We start from the raw sequence: 24,109 nt of genomic DNA, 5'->3' as shown, positions 1-24,109 counted from the left end.
TGTTCCGCGCCTTGGAGCATGATGGAAGCCTCCAAGACTAAGACCTCCTGCTACTCCTCACCACATGGTTCAACCTCTCTAAGTGAGTTTGATTGACCATTGGAGCGTCAAGAAAACCCCCAAGACTGAGCTCCTACTTTCATTCTAAAACACTAAGAATCTCACCAAGAGATTCTACACAGATGGAACTTGGATTTTCAACTTGGATAGTACTTTCATTACTTTGTAATCATATACTTTTTGCCATAATCGACATATACATAAACTCAATGCATTCCACCTTTAATCTCAATAATAAAGATTAACTCATCAAGAACATGCATTATTCACCAATCAAAAGACTTATAGCACCATTCTCATTACTTTCCAAACATAGTCTCAATTATATATATATCAACTCATTCATCACTAATATAATCTAAATTAATCAATACCAAAAACCAAATAATCCAAATAGTCCACTTCAACTCATAAAACACATCAATCTATACATACCTTTAATTAATATAAGTTCAATATAAAAAGTATGTTATATGTATAAATATATATATACATATATACGTAAAGCCTAACGTAATATAATATTATATATATTATATATATATATATTATATATATATATATATATATATATATATATATATATAATATACGTAACTCTTAAGTATAATATATTATATATATACGTAACTTTTGTCCTGTATATACACTTTACTCCTTTCTTTTTTTTCAATATATAAATATATATCTATATCTATATTTTATTAATATAATATATTATTATATTTTCTTTATAAAATACATACTATATTAATATAATATATAAACNCTTTAACATCAATTTCCTAACACCAGCTACTTCCATATATTAAACCACCCTGCAGCATATAAACAAAACTCCTCCTATCATCCCTCATATCAATCACATTTAACCTCCCGTACATACATATATTTCTTGCATGCTTTTCATAAAAAAATTTCCTAAAAACAATTCTCTCTCTCTCACTTTCTATTCTTTCATATCTACTATTATATATATATATATATATATATATATATATATATATGAGTAGCATTTTTCACTCACACACACGGTACATCATCATTCTCTCTCTTCAACTACTCTCTCTTTCTTCATTTTATTTCTACTACCTCATGAAAGATACCCAAACTTTTCTCACCCAGTCCTTCACGCACACACCTTTTTATATATTGTCACAACCCATTCTATCTTCCTCTGCATCCATTTATATCTTATACTACACCCAATTCTAACTTATTTTATTTTATTTTATTTTCCTATAACTCTAACGTGGGACCATGCTTTCTCTCTCCTCTCCTTTATCTATTTATAATATACACACTTTTCTCACTCCTTCCTCACCAAAATATCACTCACAGTGTGCCCATACACAACCTCCATTTTCATAGAGAAGCTTCACCCTTTCTCTTATTTATTTTGGTTATACCCATACCACNCCAAATAACTATTACAGTGCCTCCTTCTATTTTCTTTAATTCATGTAGCCTACCCCTTTCTTTTCTCATCTTTTTCTTAACTTATGAAACCAAAGCACACCACGCTTACTCTAAATCACCACCCAAAGCTCTCCTCTCATAACCGTGACCGACATCTACCCAACAATTCTCACAAACATTCTTTTCCTTTATGCAATCAAGTTCATACCAAGCCAACATAAAACAGTAACAAAACAATCCAAACAGAACATCATATTTTGAATTTAATCATACATGAAACACGAAAACAGATTCAACCCAAAAATAATTAGCTCTCCTCACCTTTTGGTTCTCACAGCACAGTTCTTAAAAGCGTCCTAACAGTACCTCCGCACAGAGGTAATTCCGAATAGTACCTACAAGCCACCAAATTGGTGTAGAGCATAGTCTTTAAGACTTGATAGGATAAGGAAAATAAAAATAACTCTACTTGCAAGGTAGAACCTTTGCATGAGTAAAACCCTAGGGTGCGCAGAATGGGAAATTACCTTATCAGTGGAGAGACGCGAAACTAATCAGATGGATTGGAAGCTCTCGACTCCGGGAACGTAGGGGGACCACCTATTTGAAATAACAACGGTGGAAATTTGAGAAATTGGTACAGAGAAGGTGGAGCAAGGTTAGAGAGAAGTCAGAGAAAATAAGAAATCTGAGTTCTAGAGAGAGANGGGAAATGAGGAAATGAAAATCTGAATTGGGGAAAGGGACCCCTCTCAAGGCCATGTGACCAATTCGAGTGGGCCCGCTGCCCTTATTAGGCCCAATGGCTTATTTATTTTTCTAAGGCCCTTACACATAGCTATGCAAGTGAGATTTACTACTCGTTCCACTTGTATGTTTTTCCATACAAAGCTACAACATATTCACTCTGAACATATTGCATGTATCTATAATAAATAAAGAACACTCATACTTACGGCTGAAATTCTAAGCATTCAAACTAGAGGTAAAAATATATTCAGCACAGCCTTTCCTTGAAACAGGCAACATGCATGCGACACGGTTCCGTTTCTGCTTGACATACGCTGAGCGTACGCGAATGTTCTACAAGTACGGCAAATGTAAAATCAACTTGGATATGCCGCAATGTCCCGTTTAGCCAAACTATGTGCCCGACACACACCAACTAAATTAGGCCATTAATATATATATATATATATATATATATATATATATATATATATAGAGAGAGAGAGAGAGGGGGGTTGTTAACACGCGTACGCCTGTTTTTCAGTTGGTACGTTTTAACAATGTGTACCGGATTATAGTAGACAAAAATACCCTCATTTATCATGGATTCTAAGTTTTAAGGTCAAGGATATTTAAATAATTTTTATTTTCAAAACTAAAAAAAAAAAGAAACCCCAACCCCTTATTCACCTCCCTCATTCCTATCAATTCTTTCTCTTTCATCTCTCACTCCAACATTTTCTCTGTCATCCCTACTGTTGTCCCAATTGAAAAAAAAAAATCAGAAACTTTTGCTAAAAGTTTATTCTAAACACCTTCAGAAGTGATAAAAAAAGAGCATAAGGAAATTAAAGAAATAGGTATAATAGCTCCCTAGGAATACAATTCTTTCAATTATAGGTTGTAATCTTACATCATATATACCATACCAAAAGAGAAAGGAAAAAAAAAAACACTTTATGTAAAGGAAAAAGGACAATAGAGAGAAATATCTTGTTCTTTAAAAATATAATGAAATGTGGTGTAGATGTGTAAATAATGTATGAAAATTTAATTGATTTATGAAGGTTTTATTTACATGATTTAATTTAAAAATGAAATTTAATAATAATAAGAAGGAAAAATATATAACACATCCTCCAAATGAACGAACAAAGCAAAAACAACCAATTACGGATGTAGCGGGTTGTTGTGTGTGGCTGAGAGAGAGTATGAAAACGAGAGAGAAACAAATTGAATAAGTAAGGAAGATAGATTAGAGTTAGGCAATGTTTTCTGATTTTTTTTTCAATTGAGGCAAGAGTAGGGATGACAGAGAAAGAGATGAAAGAGAAAGGGTTGAGAGGAATGAGGGAGGTGAGTAAGGGTTTGGGGTTTTCTTTTTTTTTTTTAGTTTTGAGAATGAAAATTATTTAAATATCCTTGACCTTAAAACTTAAAATCCATGATAAATGAGGATATTTTTGTTTACTATAATACATTGTTAAAAAATACCAACTGAAAAAGTACGCATGTTAACAAACCCATATATATATATATATATATATATATATATATATATATATATATATATATATATATATATATATAAAATATACAAAAACAATGGCATGCGGTATGGAATAGGTAAGTACTTTCAGATTTCTTAGAAATTGGTACAGAAGTGGCCAAAATATTCAGGAGTTGTCACTGTCTTTTCAGAAGTCAACAACCTAGTACAGATTTTGCCACCATTTTCTAGCTTAGTTGAAAGGGACTTTTATTGACCTTGTGCTATCCCCTCATCAACAGTTTCACATACAATTCCAGAAGACCTGCCTCCTAAAATATTGCACTCTCACGAATAGGCTGTGCTGAATATATGAAGGCAACTCTGATATCTTATGTTTGCATTTCTCAAAAAAGAAGTGTAAAGAAAATTTTAGGTTTAAATGTTTCCCTCAAAATTTGAGTCAAGTCTCCACTTCAAAATGTTTAGACCTCCCAAAATTTGTACAAGACATCTCAAAATTCACAATATTTAACAAAAGAATCCACAAGATCAGTTGTCAATAACTATTCAGTTTCAAGAACAAAAAACCTAATCAAATACACCTATCCAAATATTCTACTGATAAAGCCGCCTTTGGCTTTTCTATCCTTCTTCATCCTATTTTCAATAGATGGGAATTCAATCATGTTATAAGCCAGATCCAGCACAATAGGATTTCGTGAAATTGCCTCGAAAGATGGAGGGAAGCCTGTAATGCGTGGTGTACACTTCACATTTGAATCACCCACAGCAGACTCATAAACTTCAAGTTTCTCAAGAAGGAATTTCTCCAACTGTAACAAGCATACAACATATATATCGATAAATGCTCAAGCAGATATTACAAATTCAATAGGATAAAAAAACCTCGTCGTATAATAATGCATGAACAGAAAAAAACAAAGGGACTATTGTATAAGTAGAAACATATGTACCCGCTCAGTTCCGGTCAATGATATATTGGAGACCTTTTCAGATAGATTCTCTTGAGTCTTTGTTTCCTCTATGATCCCCAACGCATGCTCAATACAAGTGTTAGATCGGCACTCGTTGCACAAGTCCTCCAACTCTTTAATCATAGTCTGTGAAACCGAACAAACAATGAAAAAAATAAAGAAAATACACAGCCATTCAAATCAAATGTGGGGGCAACAATAACACAGGCCTTTTGTATAATGATTTGATCATTATACAAGATACCTATGTTTACATGATTAATTATCTCCCGTTAATAATATTTGATTTCATTCAACTTCATGGTCTACCAAGTGTTTAAAAGTTAAGAAAGTTAAGAATTAAATGAGCCAAGGAAAACTTTAGCACCCAACTAGATAAAAATTGTCCTCCTGAGAAATTATCGCAGCGCAAACAATAATGCTAGCATTAATCAGTGAGGTGTCCAAGTTACCCAATCCTGATCCGGAAAAACAAAAGATTAAAATTACCTTATTATCACCATCTAACATTTGAAACTTTTTTAAAGTATCATCAGCCAAATTGCGAGCACGGCAGTACAATGCATATGCTTCAGCCCTCATCCCAGCCACACTGTATGACTTCGCAACATAAAAGCACCTGCATTTAAGTTGTGAGAACATATTAATACATCAAGAAGTTAAAAGCATTAAGAAGATAGGTGGTCATCAAAAAGTATATTTGTCAAGGGGGTTGTTAAGACCCAACATCAAGTACAAATATAGGCAAAACAATACATACTTATTGAGTTTGGGCAATCGTCATCCCTTGAGGTAGCTAAGGATTGAACAAGACCTTATTTGGATAAGTTTTTCCATAAGAACTCAAAAGAGACAAAAATTTGAAGAAAAAATGGAATTTGATCTCCCGTAAGTTAAAAATAAATTTATTGGATAAGTTAATTTTGCTTTATAGGAAAAGCTTGTAATTCGGCATAAGAGGCTATTCAGTTTTAACATTGGACTACCTATAGATGCTCTGTCTCACAAACATTGTACTTCATGCGTCCAATTCTGGGGATAGGGAAGGGGGAAGCCGTTAGTGGTACCAAATGTGGCCAAAATACTCAGTTGTAAAATATAGGCAATCCTCCTCTCTTAAGCTAGCTCTTGACATTGAATTTAGTTAAGCTCAACTCACTTGCCGAAGAAATGAACTTAGGTCCACCGATTTCGGCCCAGAACAAATTTAAAAGGGATGAACAAAACGGATCTTTCGGTGAACAGTAATTAGTGTGTTATCTTTTTAAAGAATCCCAAATACTTTGGGGTACGTATTTATTCTAAAAATATATACTTGAATATCCTAGGTATCCAAAAAATATGAAATTGTGTGTGCATTTAATAAGCAATTAACTAAAGCGGTATGAAAATATTTGCTCCAAGAAGGAAACCTCTGAGCTCGAAAAGCCAAACTTTTGCATGAACACACTTCAGCAAAGCTAACTTCTTCTGGTTTTTTATCCCTTCCAGAACTGACTAAATCGGATAGATCAGCTGTATTCTGCCAAATGGGTGATTGATATTAGCATTGAATTTCAAATTGATGAGCACATAAAATAAAAATGCAGCAGCCTGAAAGCCGATGTTCAAAGAAGTATTTGTTCAATTCATGCAAGTTTACAACAAAAAATGGATATCAACCTGTAGCAAGAGATCATATAAGCGAACAAGCTCTTCAGGTTTGGTGACTTTTTCATTTTTATCATCATGCCGCTTTGCTAGTTTGCTTTTTGCAACCTTAACCAACAATAGGTTGCGTTCAATGGTTCTTTCTCCAAGTACAGCACTCACAGCCTTATCCAGACCATTCAAATCATCTTTCACACTTTCTGCACTTCCTGTAGTGGCCTAAAACGAAAAGAAATTCAATACTAATGAGTAAAACGACTTTTATTACAATTCTTAGTTAACAGCAAGTAATTTCCCATACCAAATCAGCCCGAATATAGCCTCGGGCTTCATGATATGCAGAAAAGATTTTGTCAAAAATAACTAGTCTTTTGTCTGCTGGAATTGAGTCTGCCGATGGACCATGTATATCTTTCTCCAACTCCTGAGCTGAGAAATATATGCAGATAGGAAAATTACTTGATATAGGCTTATAGCTAAGAAAAATATTCAGATAGAAGCATTACATGATATCGTATATCAATAGGGAAAAAAAAAATACCATACTTTAAATCAAACAACCGGCTACATTTTAAAAAAATGAAAAATGTTACATATTATTTATGAATCATAATTATAGAAACGAATGCATTTTACATGAAAATAGAAATCATGAATTCAGCTCCCCAAATACACACCATAATGCAAAACGTAATGTTTTTGAATTGATAAATATACTTATCAAATCAAGGACAAGAGAATGAAAATAACCCAATAGTTATTCCAATAAAATTTTCGCAATGTGAAATGAAGCCTTGGAAGAAAGGATTGCAATTCAATGTTTGTTCCCAAATAAATTGGTATAACTGGTATTCACATTGGGAGAAAGCCCATCTAGTGTGGGCAACAGTGCAATAACTTCACCACAGCACAAGATGAAAGAACACAACAAAATGGAAAGAATCTCCCGCAGGGTAGTAATGCCATTTTGTAGAATGGAAGAAGAGATGGGACAAAGCAACGTGTAATTTTGCTTCCAAATTACAAGACTCTTATTTGTAGTGGAAGAAAGCAACCAACCTTTCAGGATGGAAACCCTTGTTTTGGCATTTGATATAGGAAATCTGTGGCCAAGCCACAGGAATTCTGTCATGGAAGCAGCTTGTTGAGATCTTGCCTCAGCCATTACAGCCTGAAACAAACATTATTCCATTCAGTACTTTTATCAATAGGAAATAAATGAGTGAATTCAAAAAAGTACCCTACCTGATTCAAGTAATAGAATTGGATAGTCATAAAATGGTGTACTATGAAATAATAGCAAAAAGTGGCTACTATGATACATTTAAAGTGTGGATGGGTAAGAAGGGGAACAGAGGGGTTTTAATCGAGGGAATGATAGGCCCCCTTGTTTGGTTTGGTTCACAAGAAACAGAAGATAAACCATGTTTGGTTCACAAAGGGAGGGAAGAGAATATATGGATGATATAGTGTTCTACTGTATAAATGGTAATGGAGATGATGGTTAAAATAAAATCCCAGAGAAATTTAGTCTACATGATTCAACATGTATAAACTGCTTTCTGTGCCCTCCAAATCACACTTATATTGGAGACAGAACCCGTGGGGAGTGACTTTAACCCTCCAACCAAACAATTACAGGAAAGCATGATGCACAGGAAATACAAAAACTTTCTACCTAAGGACCCTGAAGTAAAGCCACCAAGCATCAAGCTAAATTTTCTGCTGAAAAATTAGGACTTCAGAAGTTCTTGAGTGTGAAGGTAGATAATTTCAGAAAGTTTATCAAAACTTAAAAGATCAGCATATCTGAACATGATTGTGTCCCTCCATTGAACAAGAAAAAATTGAAAAGTCTATCTTGTCTCAGTGCAACATTTCCATATGAATGTATTGATTTGCATATATATTACTTGTTTCCTTTTTCCCATTCATATAAAAGGAACTTATACCAACCTCTAGTTTTGCTTTAAAAAGGTCTAGTGCAGGACCTTCCACGTCACCAATTTGTAAAAGTTCAGAGGCCTGTAGATTTGACTGGCCAATTTTGTGAAGGCAGTATCGGATACTAGGTTCTAGCTCCTCAACTCGTTCACGACACAAAACTTGGTTATCCAGATCTCCATATTTCCCTAATTCCTCATATACAGCCCTATTATATAAGGAGATGGTTAAAATCTTAAGTAGTGTGAGCTAGAAAACAGAAGCATCCCAATATGCTAAATCAATTGGTCACAAATTAAACAGGTGTCTGCTGAAAGAAAGCATAAAATATCAAATCATTAACAAAATTGTCTCCTTCCAGCAAATATAAGATTGTTCCATTTTTTTTTATCTTGTTTACCAAAGAGTATCTATTTATCTTTTCTTCAAGGCAATATGGATGAATCGTGGAAGCAGAATCAACGTACCTAGCACTTTTGAAGTTCTTTAAAGCCACGTCCCAATTCTGATCTTGCTCAAACAACAAACTCCCTTTCATATAGGACTCATAAGCCTAAAATTCAGTGGACAAAAAGAGAAAGAATGTTTATTTTTTATCAACGGAATATAATATTTACATTTTAAAAAGCATAAGTCCCCAAAAAAATTAAAAAACGATTAATAATGATAAAAAAAAATAATAATAAAAAAACAGAATAGGACAAACACATGAAATTGGAACTAACCATTAAAGTGCAGACGTCTGGATGGATAAAATATATTTTATGCCCTGTAAATTACTGTGAGTTTTGATACAATTTCTAATATACTTCTTTTGATTTTAAATTATTATGAAACTTCTAAACTAGCATTAATACAATTTCTAATATACTTCTTTTGATTTTAAATTCATGTAAAACCAATGATTTCAAATTTCTTATCTATTCAAAATTTTACAATACATTTTAGCATTACTTAAATTTATTTACTCATTCCAATAACATCTGGCTTAACTGTTTTTCAGTTTATAACACTGCTTATTGCATATTATTAAGGATAATCCCTAACATATACCTTAATAATGTGTAAGTTCAATTTGTTTAAGGGAGAAAAATTTTATAGTGTTAAAAAATGAAGAAAAAAAAATGCTAAACGGAAATTTTAAGGACAACATTGAAAAATAAATGTAATTGATGGATGATGAAAAGAGTTAAACTTCCCATGTTAAAAAAACTTAAGGAATATTTTTCTTTCTTTATGACCATGTGTTGATATCTTATATTTTTTTCTACTTACTACTACCTATTAAGATCAAACGAAGCATTTAAAATTTATAAATAAAATATAAAGAAAAGGCATATAATTCCATAAATAAAATGAAATATAGACATTTGAAAATGCCCGCATGTTGACCACCTCAGAAGCAGTTGATCATAAAAAAACTGCACCAAGAAGATAGGGGAACAAAATACTGCAGCAAACTAATCATAACCAAATGGGGAAATAGAAGACACACCTCAGCTTCCAAAGATGTTCTAGAATCTGCCTTGACAGCACACAATTGTGAAAACAAAGTAGCCCATTTTACCGCTTTCCGCAACCTACCAATCAAATATATACGTTGAGTTGCATTTGGACCATTTGGAAGCTGCCTTTTCTCCATGGCATGACTCCAAGCTCTCTCTGCTGTATACAGAATTAGATGAAGAAACCTGATTTGAAACCATAACACCTCCAATGTTAGAAATAAATGTCCAATTAAAAATGTAACCACAGATTGATTTATTTTCTTTATTTTTTCCATAAATTACTGAAAAACATTCTAAGAACAGCAAGACAAAAAAAAAAAGGTCTAAATGATGGTTTTGTATAAATATTTAGGTATTTGTGATGGCTCCACTCATGGACCTATCACAACGAAAGAAGGGGGACAGGGGTGGGATGGGAGGGGGGATGGGAGGGGGGATGGGAAGTGACAAGGAAAACAGTGGAGAATTTTCCATTAAACTAGATTCTAACAAACATGCCCAACGGGGCACAGGAGTGTAAATGTGAGTGAAGAAAGGAGAAGAGGATATTTTGGCAATTAGTAGGGTTGCTTGGGTGTTTCCTAGACATCTTTATAATAAATTCAATTCTTGTTGCAGATTGTTTTAGGCTCAGGTAACAACTTGCATATAATCTTAGCAATAGAAAGCTAATAGAGATTCTATGCGATTCAAGAGTACAACAACCCCAGGGAATTATCAATAGCAATTAAGATAGTAAAGCCTAACAACTAACATCCAATCAGAGCCCTTTTAATATTCTTTGCCTTCCATCAAAATTTCAAATCAACTACAAAAAGGTGCCATAACTTGTGTCAGAAAAGAAAAATACCGCAACTGAAGCATACCTTACTTCAGAGACAGTGGATTCAGTTATGGTCCTTTTAGCATATTTGCCACGACCATGGGTAAACTTCAGCGATTTATACAACCTCCTCAAACGAGCTGTGCAATACCTCCTACAATGTTGAGCAAAAAAGTAATTTGTTAGCAATCTATACATATTTCAGCATCTTACCTAAGGCAACAGATTGGATACGTGGTTTCGATAAGGTGATTGCATAACTAAATAGCAAATCCACAAATGCTATAACACTCGAAGTCTAGAGCACCAAGTAGCACAAACCATAAAGGAAATATGTTACACATAACAATCAGGATAAAAGCAAAGCTGAAAAATCAACGGACATTGTGTCTCCCAAATGAATCATTCTTAGGGATACAAACAAGGTTTTAAAAAAGCATCCACAACCCTTGACTTACTGTAACAGTAATTGCAGCCGCATTGACCGCGTTTACATGAAATGTCAAGTAGCAACGAAACTCTGCACTCAATTTAAAACCTTTGATGCAGATTGTAATACATCTAGAGACAGAAAATAAATAAATTGCTATTTGATTGACATCGTGGTAGCAAGTGCATAAATACATACCTATAACGAGTGTAATCTCCGTGGCGCAAGCCATGCTGCATTTGAGCCGATTTCAACAATTGCAGCACTGATAAATTTTTAAAACAGAAATATCAATTAGACGAATCGTCAAAGTTCCACCACTAAACGCAGTATTTTCGTTTCTTTGGTAAAATAAAGACCAAAGGAAAATGAACGGAGCAGCATTGGACAGCGAAGTAAAAGACAAACCGTTAACGGAGAATTTGGGAACGATCTGATCGGAACTATCCGGTTTCGGAGCGTCGATTTCCATAGCAGACACTTGGCTCTCCTTGCCCATCGAGTCTTGATTAGTTCAAATGGATCACACAACCAGTGAGCAAATGAGAGAAAAAAAAAATTGAAGGCTCGATCGAAGAACAATGAGGACGCTGCAACAGATCTTGAAATAAGGATATCTGGGAATGAGACAAACCTGGCTCGCGAGGGTTTCTGGTGTCGTGAAAGGGTTGAGGTTGAAGCAGATAGGAGCCCCTGCGAACGTTACTTGCATACACTGTGACAAAAGAAAAGACTCCAAAATGAATAGAACTGTGGGTGCAAGGAAAGAAGCGAAGACCGCGGCCAGTAAACAAAAACTATAGTATGCCCGTATGTTTAAAAGGGCCGGGCTGGGCCCGCCAAGCCCGGCCCAGTTAGCCTGAGGTAGGGTTTGGACCGGTAAGTAACCTGAATTTTTACTTTCTTAAATTAAATATAATTTTAGTCTCTAAATTATTAAGTGATTTTAGTTTTCGTCCTCTTTGAATGATTTATTTATTTTAGTCCTTTTAATTTTGACACTTTTATATTTAGTCTTTAAAAAGTAACGATACATGACTTCTCGATTCACCAAAATTGGATCCACACACTAATAAAGACTTTCCTGTTCAAAACTCATGACCAACGGAAACTTTCCTGTTCATTAAAATAGGACCTACACACCAATGTAGGACTTCTTCACGTCATCCGTCATTGATTACGTAAGAAAACATAAGATTTACAATCACCTTGTAGAAAACAACAACTCAACCAACCCATGTTCCACTTGACACACGATCCAATTAACTTTGCAACTATACCATGCAAGAACAACATTACGGATCATGCATTTAACCATTACAACTCACCATATAATTGTCCCTACAACCAACACATATCATGATACATAGGCTCACAACATCTCAATCATCACTAATTTCCTAGGAACATTTCTAAAATGCACAACAAAGTATCTAACACTACCATGCATTGGGAAAACATCACAACATCATAGAAATATACTACAACTTTCTATAAAATACCACAACTTCAACCAAAACATCATATAATAATACTACAACATCCTATAGAATATCACGACAACATATAAAATACCACGAATTCATATACACCACTAAAACATCATATAAAAATATTACGACTTCCTATAAAATATCACGGCACCATATAAAAATATTGCGACTTTATATAAAACACCACAACACCATATAAAATATTACGACTTCATATACAATAACAAAACATCATATAAAAATACTACAATTTCCTATAAAACACCACGACAATATATAAAATACTATGACTTCATATACAGTACAAAAATATCGTATAAAAATATTACGGCTTCCTATAAAATACCACAACATCATATAAAAATACTACAACTTCGTATGTAACACCAAATCATCATATAAAAATAAAACAACATCCTTTAAAATAGGACGACAACATATAAAATACTACTGTTTTTCTATGTTTTTCTATAGAATGCAATGATAACATATAAAATACTACAACTTCATTAGAAAATCTCCAAACATATAAGCTAACTATTAAAAAATCCAAAGAAAAGAAAAGAAAAACCTCTAAAAGAAAAAAGTTTAAAAAAATTATGTGTTTTTAAAATAATAAAATTTGATTATAAAACTTTTATTTATATTTTAAACTTTTGTTATTAAAATAATCAAATCTCAATATTTTATTTTATTGGGATTTTAATATCTAAACTTTCCTTTATGTTATTTCTTTTCCCCTCTATATTATTTTTTTCGTGTGAGTTTTTGTTCAATAAATATATATATATATATATATATATATAACAATATATAATTAAATATACAATGAAATACCTCATTTTTTAGAAATTACAAAATATTATTAAAAATAAAATAAAAAACTGAGCAAACAGTAAAAATATCTTTTTACATTTTTTATATAAAGATGAATATATGGTGTGTTTCGGTTGGATCTGCTTCCACTACACGATTTTCGCTACTCGTCCGGTCCTATGTCCTCGTTCTTCTTGGTCTTCGTTCACTTTCTCAATTTCGTCTGTCCGGATACCTGCTAAAGGTACTCCGACACTCAAGTTAGAGTTGACCTTGAGATTTAAAGGTTAGAGATAGAGAGAGAGAAAGAGTGAAATAAATATGCATTCAATGGAACCACCTACCTCTTACCCTTGACTCATATTTATAGTTTTCTTTATGGGCCAATGATTAACAAAATCTTAATTACGGCCCAATTGTAGGCCAGTTAATTTGGTTTTACCTTAATCTTGAAAGCTTACTAAATTCTAACTTTCATCCTCGGCCGGGCGTAAGTGTCATCCGTCACGTTAGAGCTTTGGTGAGGAACCCGTCCAATTTGGAGATCGGATTAGCTACCCTATGCGATCGTCCGTCACGAATCCTTCACATGGGTATCCAGCCTGGACGGACCACCTGTACGGTTTTGATGGTGACACAGGCTCGACGCAGTGGTCATACCAGACGTTTCGTCTTTCAGCATATTTTCGAAGAATATTTTTTGAGCATGGAGAATGCGGGGTTATCTTGTGACGATAAGACTCCATGTGGATTCTTCAAAGTTTTTCTTATAAACAGGGGTTGCACCCAGTCGCAGATACCGAGCTTCGCTATGGTTTTTTCTTGAGTTCCATCATATATCGATCGTCCTGATTCTCTTTATGGTCGTCCGTCTCACTTCCTACTGTACATGGGTTGAATGAATCATAATTTCAATCCGACTTAGGAACAACAGTGGTTTGGTCAATTTGTTTCTTAAAATAATTTATAAGATAAGAATTTAGATGTTTTTTTAGTTTGAAATATTAATTTCATTTTATATCGTTTCTTCAGCTCAAAATATTATTTCTCATACTATTTTTGGAACTCAAATTTGTTTAAATGACTTTATATTTAAAATCCTGTAATATTATTAATGTAAAAAGTTTTATGTAGTAGTTTTGGTTTTTTCTAAAATCGAATTTTCTTTATTTTACTTTTTTATATTTTAGGTTTTAATAGGTAAAGATATTTCCAATTCTGAATCACCGAATTAAATCTACATTAAATCACATACAGTATAGAAAACTATTTTATCTCTTCATTCTATAAGTCATAAAATGAAGAGAATATTAAAAAACTTCATCGTATAAATTATGTTTTTTTTGTTGTAAAATTAGCTTTCTTTATTATTTAAATAATCATATATTATTATAAATAAGAATTCACCCTAAAGATTGCAATGAATTAACGAAGGAAATTAAGTATGTAATTTTATATTCTTCTCAGTCTCTTTATTTAGTAGCTGCAACTTTTTAGCTTCTAAACCAACTATGAATTTTGCATAAGTCTGCTGATCATACTAGGGTGTCATCTTTCTTGTGAAGGATATCAATCTTTCTTGTGGAAGGTATCATCTTTCTTGTGGAGGGTATCATCGGCTTTGGCTTCTCCATCACCTGTCTCATCATCTTCATCGGCTTTGGCTTCTCCGTCACCTGTCTCATCATCTTCTAAGTGACGCCTGTCGTAATAATGCTTTAAGAAAGGTGGCCACAAATCTAACAACCGATCACCGAAGGGTTTTATGAAATAGAATATAGCTCCAAGTTGGAAAGCCTTTGTCATGGTAGACAGAGTAAAATCATCAGACATCACTGCAGATGGTTAAATGTCAAAAGTTGAAAACTTGAGTAAAAATGTAAAAGACTAGTTCCTTGATGGTTAAACAGTCAAAAGTTGTAAACTTGAGTAAAAATGTAAAAGACTAGTATTACTTACTGACAAAAGCAATATCAAATCCTTCTTCATCGAGAAATTGCAGGAATTCAAAGCCATTCATCATTGGCATATTAAGCTCCATGACGATCATATGAATCTCTATTTCTTCTTTCCGCAAAACTTCCACAGCCATTGAAGATTCAAAGCATATTACAGCTGCACACAATTCAAGCATAAGAATTACATATTTCTCTCAAAGAATGATTACGAATAGAATATTATATATACCTAACCTTTATGAGACTTTTCTTTGCATGATTTCTCCATGTATTCAAGAACTCCGGAATCAGTATCAATGACAAGGACATTAAGACTTGATGGAAATTCAGGGATGTCAATTTCAGAAGACGAAGTTCCGGCCATCACTCTCCACTATCACCTTAGACTAGGAATGGAGAAAGCAATTGAAAGAAATGAATACATATGGCATGGTTTAACAAAATTCAAATCCCCTATTAAACTGATCCAAGGTTGAAACAACATAAATCAAATATCCGGGTAATTAAAAAGACCCAGCAAATTTCAGCACAAGCGAATGTTAGACAAATGTCACAGCTCAAACTACATCAAACTAAAACAATAAAGCATCTTACATCATTCTACCATAATTAATCATACTAAATAAGATTCAGAAAACCAGGAACCGGAATCCAATATTCTTCATTCAAACCAGAAACACCATCTCTTGCGGGACCTAGACAAAATTGCAGCTAGAAATCGAGACCTCACGTTCCATTCCAGCAACAAACCGAATGCACCAAAATCCAAAACACCATCAAATAGGAATTCTAAAACGGTAAACAAACATGTGCAAAATTATATATATCAATGGATTTTGGTATCATTTATTATGTATGCTGTTATGATCAAAATTGTTTTGTGCACAACTGTTTTGTGATAAATGGAGAAAAGCTTGTGATACTGAATTTTTTATCCTGGCCAGCAATGACATATGGGAGTCAAGCCCCAGAATATTAAGTAACTTCTAATGCTTGGTCATTAGAAAACAGTGGATCATGAATTTCAATATATATTTTGGAGGTGATGAAGAACCAAGAGGCTGTGAATCTCATAAGACTCAGGGATCCACAAGAAGCAGCTGAGTGTTTGGCAAAGGAAAGTTTGATTAGGCAAAAAAAGAGGGTTCTATAAAGATACATGACAAATGAAACTTAAAAGACTCACCAAAATGGAAAAATTGGTTTGTTCCATGGTGGGAACACTTTTCCTTAATTTCTCATTAAGCCCATTAAATTTAAAATGAAAAAGTTAGTTTTAGAACTCAATACTAAAGTATTTTCAATTTTGGTAAAATTCCTAAAGCAGGTTGAGTTGCACAATTTAACCAACTACTCACTCTATTACTCTAACACACTCACTCCATTATCATTTATATATACTCCACAACTTTATCCTTCCAGGCACCTGTTGATAGAGAGCTATCTAGACCAAGCTTAAGAAGTTGGTACACAATAAAGTTTTGGTTTTGGGAGAGATGAGAAAATGCATGGATAGAGGATGAAGATGCACTTGGATTATTCCAGACATAATGCTCTAAGTTTGTTTCACTATAAAACATAGAAACTAAAAAACACTGCAGCAGTTGAGTGAAAAAAAAGATAAGAACAAAGGCTTACTACTTTTCAGAAAAAAAATATATATATTTCATTACATTATACCACACGAAGGACACGAACAAAGGGATGTCAACATATGAGTGAAACAGAGACCCACGCACATGAGTGCGGAACAGATCACATGAACAGAGGCGAAACCGTGCGACCACCGAAGGGGGCACGACGCGACCACCGCTGACGGCGAGATTGGGGCCGACGGCGAGCGCGAGCGAGGGGGAAAAGTTGTTGAAACGAACACTAACCTTGTCGGAGGCACCGATTCTTCTCTTCTACCCACTGGAACACTGGAACCCTACAGAAGACGATAGCACGATTGAGAAATACAAGGGTTATATGACAAAGAGATACTTGGAGAAATAATAAAAAGTTTTAGGGTATTGCTCCTCTACCACCACACCATGCTTCCTCCACCTCCCCAAATTTTTTTAATTTCAATTTTATCCTTCCTACTTTTACTCATTTATTTTTGCTGGGCAGTTACACCCCCACCGTCTTTCACGGGTTCCATTTTCTTCTTTCATTTCCGTTTCACTTCTTTCTCCTCTTTCATTTCCGTTTCTCACCCATTTCCCTTTCACGTCTTCTCATTTCCCAAGAAAACCCCAAACAAGGAAAAGGGAACAAAAAAGTTGAATCATCCGGTACCACATAAGTTTTCTAACGTAGTATATGTGAAGATTTGGCATGTGTGGGGAAGGAACTTGAAAGATTGTTTATTTGACTGGTTATCAGGTTGAAAAAATATTTTTGGAGAACAAATTTAATGCTGTCATGCACTTTGCTGCTGTTGCATACGTGGGAGAAAGCACAATGGATCCTCTTAAGTAAGCACTTCTGAATTTTGTTCATTCAAGTTAATCTCAGCTGAATAAGTTGTGGAAGGTACTTGTGCTGAGTTTCTAATTTCAAACATCTATATCTAAGTACTCTAACTCACGTATTAGCTTTTTAGATACCCGTTGATATTTTAAGTATTATCTGAATTGACACACAGATTTCTGTTATGGTCTTGCTTTTGTCAATAAATTCACGCATTGAATCTGTAAACACACTTTAAACACAAAGTGTAATGCAGGATTCGTGTGTATTTCTATTTGTTGTTCTTATTGAAATAATGTTTGCAATGAATGCCAGACTAGTTATAAATAAGTTGGACTATTCTAAAACCTTTTTTATATAGAGGATGTTTTTGATTGAGTACACCCATATTTGCTATTGCTACTCTAAGAATGAATTATGTTATTGATATTGCTATTTTTTGGAATTAGATATGAATTTGTTGATAGAGTTAGGCAATTTGTTGTTACAAGAATGGTATTTTATGGTTGAGTTGACCAATTTTGGTTTTACTTTATTAATAATTTAATTCGTTTCGAATTTGCATGTTTGGTAGGTATTATCACAATATTACATCAAACACTTGTTGGTATTGGAGGCTATGGCCAAGCATGATGTGAAGACATTGATAGATAGGAGCCCCTGCGAACGTTACTTGCATACACTGTGACAAAAGAAAAGACTCCGAAATGAATAGAACTGTGGGTGCAAGGAAAGAAGCGAAGACCGCGGCCAGTAAACAAAAACTGTAGTATGCCCGTATGTTTAAAAGGGCCGGGCCAGCCAAGCCCGGCCCAGTTAGCCTGAGGTATGGTTTGGACCGGTAATTAACCCGAATTTTTACTTTCTTAAACTAAAGTAATAACAAAATACATTATGAAAAATTGTTTGACGACAATATATAATATGATCAACTCGTTATAATAAAAATAAAGTGAAAAGGTGTTAAAAATCATTTGTAACATGTCAAACTGTTGTGCTTTTTACATATTTTAAAATATTTTAATAAATGTTTGAGGTTTTTGTTAACATGGATACTTTAATGTAGTAATTATCATTGTCATGTTAAAAAATGTGTGCTTAAAATTATAGAATTCCATTAATATAAATATAAAACTTTATATCAAGGACAGTCACATAAGGGAAAACATGAAGTTAGGTTTTGAAATATGGTCATACCAACTAATTCAAAATAGAAATACTCTTGACAAATTTGAAGTTGAATGTAAGGGCCAGAGAAATTTCTAAAACAAGGCAGACAGGCCCATAGAAATTAAAGGCAGCCTTAGGGGCAGGGGGTTTTACTAAGTCAGAGTTCATTTTAGCTAAAATTCTCTCTCTCTAAAAGGTGGGTTCTTTAAAAGCTTTGCCTTCTCTCTAAACCTTGCTCCACCTTCTCTCTACTCTTTCTCAAATTTTCATCGTTTCATTTTCAAATACGTGGTGCCCCACGTTTCCAAAGTCGAGAGCTTCCAAATCATCCGATTAGTTTCGTGTCTCTCCGCTGATAAGGTAAATTTCCCATTCTCCGCACCCTAGGGTTTTACTCATGCAAAGGTTATACTTGCAAGTAGGGTTATTTTTATTTTTCCTTATCCTATCAAGTTCTAAAGATTGTGCTCTACACCAATTTGGTGGCTTATAGGTACTGTCGAAATTACCTCTATGCGAAGATACTTTTAGGGCGTTTTTTTAGGAACTGTGCTGTGAGAACCAAAAGGTAAGGGGAGCTAATTATTTTGTGCAAATTTATTTTATAAAATATATGCATATTGGATTTGAAGCTATGTACGGTTTGAATTGTATTTCTCACGGTTTTATATACCTGTTGAGCATGAATTGGATTGTGCAAATGATGAACCTGTGATTAATTGTCTGTGGTGTGTTTTGATGAACTTGATTGTGGTAATTTGGACTGTTAGGAGAGGTATGCATTGGTTATATTATGGGTTATGCGTTGATGGAAGAAATCTTTTATTCGATTAGGATTAAATATAAAATATTATAATTCAATATATGTTGGAAAGTTTAGAGATGAAGAAACTTAGGTTCGCTGGTTTTAGAAAGGTTGAAGAGGTGTTGTAGTTCTGGTATGGGAATGTAGAAACGTTAGTGTTTCACGTAAAGGAAGAGATATTGCAGGTTTGTGGTTGTCTGGTGATGTAGAGAAAATGAAAGAAGAAGGGTTATTGGGAAAGTAGAGAAGGTAAATAAAATGAATGATTAAATGGGGGAGAATTTATATCAAGGGTTTACGTGATTGAGATTTAGAAGAAAGAAAACAGGGGCATGTTTTGTACGTCTGTGTCGGTAGTGGGGAGAATTTAGAATATGGTATATGTTAAGTATTGAGTAGTGAGAAAAGAGAGAAAGTGGTTAGGATGTGAAATCTTGGGTTGCAGGAGATATATATGTTTTACTGTATGAAGAAGTAAGATTTAAGGGTAGTAATTAAAGGCAGAGAAGAGAGTTATTCAATGGTGTTTTCGGGAATTAGGAGAATGGTTGGTTAGCACAGGTGGTATGCCTCACGACATTTTTTTTTAGCACTCGGAAGAATGGTTATTCTCGTCGGAGGGAAGGAATGGAAAGGGTTTTTGCTTTGCATGGGAAGGTTTTGCAATCAGAAGTAATATTTTAGGTTATGAAGAAGAAGAAAATATTGGGTTTAAGGGGTGTTAAGTAGTTGCTGGATGAAAGTGTTGGGGTAAGCTTTTATAAGGAGAAGAAAGTGTTATTGTTGAGTGGAGTTTGGTTCAGAGGTGGTGGGATACTAAGTTAGGAAAAAAAAAAAGAGATTATAATAATAAAATAATTGAAAAAGAAGTGTTATATTTGTGGTTAATGAACAGTAGAAACAAAAGAAATAATTTAAAATGGTTTTATGGAAGAGATTTTAGTTTTATGGATGCAGGACTGAATGTATGATTTTGGTGTTTAATATTTTGAAATGTAGGGGCCACTTGGTGTGAGGGTGTAATATTAATTAAAATTAATAAATGAATAAATAAACATGATGCAATAAATGGTGGTTTACGTGAGAAAATTAGTTTGGAGGAAGGTGACTTAGGTGGGGTCCACCTTGAAACATGAATGAAATATTTATGTTGGTTAAGTGTCTCTAGAACATAAGTTTATCATTGTTTATTAGCAATAGGTTATAATATCTTATATTTTTTTATATATTATATGATGTATAATATGTTAAAATCATTCTTTTATTTGTATGGGATTGTTTAAATATTAGAAACGTTACTTAACTTAGTTGTATTTAGTATTATATTATATATATAAATATTAGAATGGTTTTATTTAATATTTATATTATTGATATGTAAATATTAGAATTATTAAGTTTAGCATGTGATTAAACTTTTAGTTGGTATAAAATTAAATTATAATAACAAAGTAGCTTGTTGTTTTGTTAGTAGGTACGAATAAGTTAAAAGATGATACAAACGATTTTCATGATTTAACCTGAGGAATTATTATGTATATGTTGATTGTGACAAAAAAAGTATATGATTACAAAGTGATGAAAGTACGAACCAAGTGGTAAACCAAGTTCCATCTGTGTAGAATCTCTTGGTGAGATTCTTAGTGTTTTAAAATGAAAGTAGGGTCTCAGCCTTGGGAGTCATTCTGACGCTTCAATGGTCAATCAAACTCACTTAGAGTGGTGAGAAGTAGCAGGAGGTCCTTAGTCTTGGGGGCTCCCAGTATGCCTCAAGGCGTGGAACGAACTAACCTCGTGAGTGTGACAGGGTGGAGAACCCAAGTTTCATAAGTCACCACGGGTGCAAGACTCGTCATAGCTCGACTATCATTTTAAAGTCCGGACGAGTCAAGTCTAGTATTCAACATGTTAGGATTTATGACTTAATCTGTTTTGATTAAAAAAAAATTAACTCTTGTATATTATATGTTTGATATGATGTATGCTTTTTATATAATTAGCTCACCCTTGCATTTGCTTGTGTTCATGTTGTATACTTTTCTTTTGCAATGATCATCTACTTGGATGTGAGCAGAGGAGAATGAAGTCAATGTGGAGAACGTCTTGGAGGAGAATGGAGATGTAGCTGCCTAGATGCTCTAGGATTTCATAGCCTCTCTTGTTATTCGAAACACTTTCTTTTTATGTTTTTCTTTTATATACTTTAGTTCTTCAAGTTTTAAATTTCTCCTAAATTTGGATAACTTTAATCCCTAATTCTTAAGTACTTAACTGTCATCCTAAATTCTGCTTTCTAATATTGTATGTGATGACGTCTTATTAGTATATGCATGACGTATATTATTGGGATGTCACATTGAGTATGAACATGTGAATGCTATGTAATTTATATCTGGAATTCAAAATTTAAATAATAAAAATAAATGTATTAGTATAGTAAACATTACTGGTTGAATAGGTATTTAAAATTAATTTTACAAAATTATGTTTTTATATACTTTTTAAAAGGTTATTGACTGAGGATGAACCATCTTGATCAATCACCCAATTTATTTCAATCTAATGTGTTTTGTCTCGACTTTTAACTTGAATATGTTAATTTTGACCTTTTGTTCAAATTGAATCATCTCAACCTTTGTCTCAAGCTGACGTACTTTGATTCAAGGCAACTTGTCTTGACCTTTGGTCTAGGAAAGGTTTCTTTAACCTTTAGTCCATTCAGACTCGTCTCGATATTTAGTTTGGGTTTGTTTGTTTAAACATTCAGGGTTTTGCTCCCTCCACCACCACCCCCTCCTCCCTCCACCTCCCCATCCCCGTTTTACCTTTCTCTCCACCTTCACATTCCTGTTCTTCAGTACAATTTTATTTTTAGGGTTAGTGTTTTTTAACTCCTATCCACTTTAATTTCCTACAAGTATTTGTTATTGACAGTTATGTTGTTTCTTTCTTTCTTCGATCTCATCACCTAAACAACACAATTGTCTTGATGGTGGACTCATGTTTCTATGTTTCATTTTCTTTTGCTTTTTATGCTTCTTTCCATTGTTGTATCTTTTGAACTTTCTGATTGTTTATCTTATCCAGACCAACGTACTAAGAGTTAAGCAATCTCACATAAAAAAAACATGTTGATACATGAAGAAGAAATATATGTCACAAAGTGTTAGAACAAATATTGTGGATGATAGTTAATTTTACAAAAAAGTTGAAACATTTTATATAATCATTTAAATAAAAAATAAAATATTGAAATTTTAAAACTTTAAAAGAGAAATTTGATCATTTAAATTTAGAAAAATTTTAAATTATAATTAATTAGTAAGAATTTTGAACTTTTGAAATTTTTTTAATTAATTTATGTATACATTTTTTTATTTTTTTATTCCGTTATGGTTTTGAAATTGAGATACAAGTGTTTTAACATATTTTACTAACAATAATGAATATTTATCTCAGGTTAGCAATCAACTGTGATTAATTTCTAGATTTATTTTGCAATCATTTTTTTCACCAACATTAATCATATATGTTTTCATTGATGTCATTTAGAATTTTTTTATCAATGTTAATGATTTTTTTTATGATGTTAGTCATAAAATATTCATTATTGTTAGTCATAAAATATTAATTATCATTTGGAACCACTGCACCGCCGAATGACCACCGCAAACACCCCACACTGCCTCACCACGAAAAGCCATACCACCGCACACCAAACAAATATGGAGAAAAGAAGTAAGAGTTGGGAGATGAAAAGAAACGAATATGCGCGAGAATTTGAGGGGACGAGAATCTAAAAAGAGAAAAAGTGAGACTTCGAAAAGTGGAAGTTGGGGCTCCGTGAATGAAAATGGGTGAGTAAAATGAATAAGACAGAGTTTTGTAAAAAGTAAATAAATAGAATTAAAAGTAAAAAAAAAAAAACTTTTGTAATTAAAATTTTTTTGTAAAGGGTTGAAGAGGTGGAAGAAACAAAAGGGGTAGTGGAGGGAGCAATACCCAACATTAGCCTCACGGTCTTCCTTAACATCTGGTTATGGTTGGCCTATCTCTGTTTTACATGAATCGACACAGTTAATATTTAGTCATAGTCGATTATTTTAAGCTTTGGATTTAGTTAACATGTTTCAGTGTTTGGATTTAGTTAATATGTTTCAATAATAATATTGTTGTTAAAGCAATCAAATTTATATTATTTATCTATAACAATTTTAGTATTACGAAGAAAATAACCATAGTCCTTTTTAGCGGTAAATGTATTTTGATAATTTAACTTTTAAAATTGCAATTTGTTTATTTTTTTACGATTGAGTCGTTTTTTTTTCTCTACTTAAAATATTATCAACTGTTGTTAGTA

At 33.3% G+C, this 24,109-nt stretch overlaps 2 protein-coding genes and 2 long non-coding RNA genes across 10 annotated transcripts in view; 1 reads left to right on the top strand and 3 right to left on the bottom strand.

Annotated features, from left to right (window-relative positions):
• The window catches only part of LOC106768079, a 2,810-nt gene extending 496 nt beyond the window's left edge, over positions 1-2,314 (bottom strand). The window contains exons 1-2 of the long non-coding RNA XR_001376214.2: positions 2,007-2,314; positions 1,801-1,874 (exon numbers count right to left, since the gene is read on the bottom strand). This is a non-coding gene — a long non-coding RNA (uncharacterized LOC106768079). The remainder of the gene's footprint in view (positions 1-1,800; positions 1,875-2,006) is intronic.
• A 1,636-nt stretch (positions 2,315-3,950) lies between these two features.
• On the bottom strand, positions 3,951-11,845 carry LOC106768886 (signal recognition particle subunit SRP68). Its single transcript, XM_014654259.2, has 14 exons — positions 11,685-11,845; positions 11,459-11,554; positions 11,249-11,315; positions 10,664-10,774; positions 9,785-9,980; positions 8,757-8,842; positions 8,302-8,497; positions 7,405-7,516; positions 6,647-6,774; positions 6,358-6,564; positions 6,108-6,217; positions 5,185-5,314; positions 4,675-4,821; positions 3,951-4,533 (listed from the first exon to the last, which is right to left on the bottom strand). The coding sequence occupies exons 2-14, from the start codon at positions 11,547-11,549 to the stop codon at positions 4,303-4,305; spliced, it is 1,812 nt and encodes a 603-aa protein (XP_014509745.1). The 5' UTR covers positions 11,550-11,554; positions 11,685-11,845; the 3' UTR covers positions 3,951-4,302.
• Positions 11,846-14,784: 2,939 nt separating this feature from the next.
• LOC106767108 (two-component response regulator ARR14) lies at positions 14,785-17,393 on the bottom strand. Of its 4 annotated transcripts, XM_014651937.2 has the most exons (5): positions 17,345-17,393; positions 17,198-17,247; positions 15,552-15,703; positions 15,319-15,474; positions 14,785-15,194 (listed from the first exon to the last, which is right to left on the bottom strand). In XM_014651937.2, the coding sequence occupies exons 3-5, from the start codon at positions 15,679-15,681 to the stop codon at positions 14,929-14,931; spliced, it is 552 nt and encodes a 183-aa protein (XP_014507423.1). In that variant the 5' UTR covers positions 15,682-15,703; positions 17,198-17,247; positions 17,345-17,393; the 3' UTR covers positions 14,785-14,928. The 4 variants fall into 4 exon arrangements, with proteins under 4 accessions (XP_014507423.1, XP_014507422.1, XP_022640026.1 ...); XM_014651936.2 differs by lacking the exons at positions 17,198-17,247; positions 17,345-17,393 and adding an exon at positions 17,057-17,189; XM_022784305.1 differs by lacking the exons at positions 17,198-17,247; positions 17,345-17,393 and adding an exon at positions 16,991-17,123.
• On the top strand, positions 17,188-22,138 carry LOC106767254. Of its 4 annotated transcripts, XR_002668948.1 has the most exons (6): positions 17,188-17,329; positions 17,552-17,596; positions 17,688-17,779; positions 18,349-19,304; positions 19,438-19,512; positions 21,824-22,138. It is a non-coding gene; the product is annotated as an uncharacterized LOC106767254 (long non-coding RNA). The 4 variants fall into 4 exon arrangements; XR_002668946.1 differs by having other exon boundaries at positions 17,552-17,779; XR_002668947.1 differs by lacking the exon at positions 17,552-17,596 and having other exon boundaries at positions 17,193-17,329.
• Positions 22,139-24,109: the final 1,971 nt, after the last annotated feature.

The sequence above is a fragment of the Vigna radiata genome, chromosome 7 (genome assembly GCF_000741045.1).
Source record: "Vigna radiata var. radiata cultivar VC1973A chromosome 7, Vradiata_ver6, whole genome shotgun sequence".
In the NCBI taxonomy this organism is placed as follows: Eukaryota; Viridiplantae; Streptophyta; class Magnoliopsida; order Fabales; family Fabaceae; genus Vigna; species Vigna radiata.
The sequence above is the reverse complement of the archived record's forward strand: the minus strand, read 5'-3'. Positions and strand labels throughout refer to the sequence as shown.

Excerpts from the sequence above, each read along its gene's own strand:
- LOC106768886 (XM_014654259.2), bottom strand. The coding sequence starts at position 11,549 with ATGGGCAAGGAGAGCCAAGTGTCTGCTATGGAAATCGACGCTCCGAAA. Across the intron at positions 10,775-11,248 it reads GGAGATTACACTCGTTATAG|GAGGTATTGCACAGCTCGTT; the intron begins GTATGTATTTAT and ends TCAACATTGTAG. Across the intron at positions 6,218-6,357 it reads TATATGATCTCTTGCTACAG|AATACAGCTGATCTATCCGA; the intron begins GTTGATATCCAT and ends CCCATTTGGCAG.
- LOC106767108 (XM_014651937.2), bottom strand. The coding sequence starts at position 15,681 with ATGGCCGGAACTTCGTCTTCTGAAATTGACATCCCTGAATTTCCATCA. Across the intron at positions 15,475-15,551 it reads CAAAGAAAAGTCTCATAAAG|CTGTAATATGCTTTGAATCT; the intron begins GTTAGGTATATA and ends AATTGTGTGCAG. Across the intron at positions 15,195-15,318 it reads ATTTGATATTGCTTTTGTCA|TGATGTCTGATGATTTTACT; the intron begins GTAAGTAATACT and ends AACCATCTGCAG.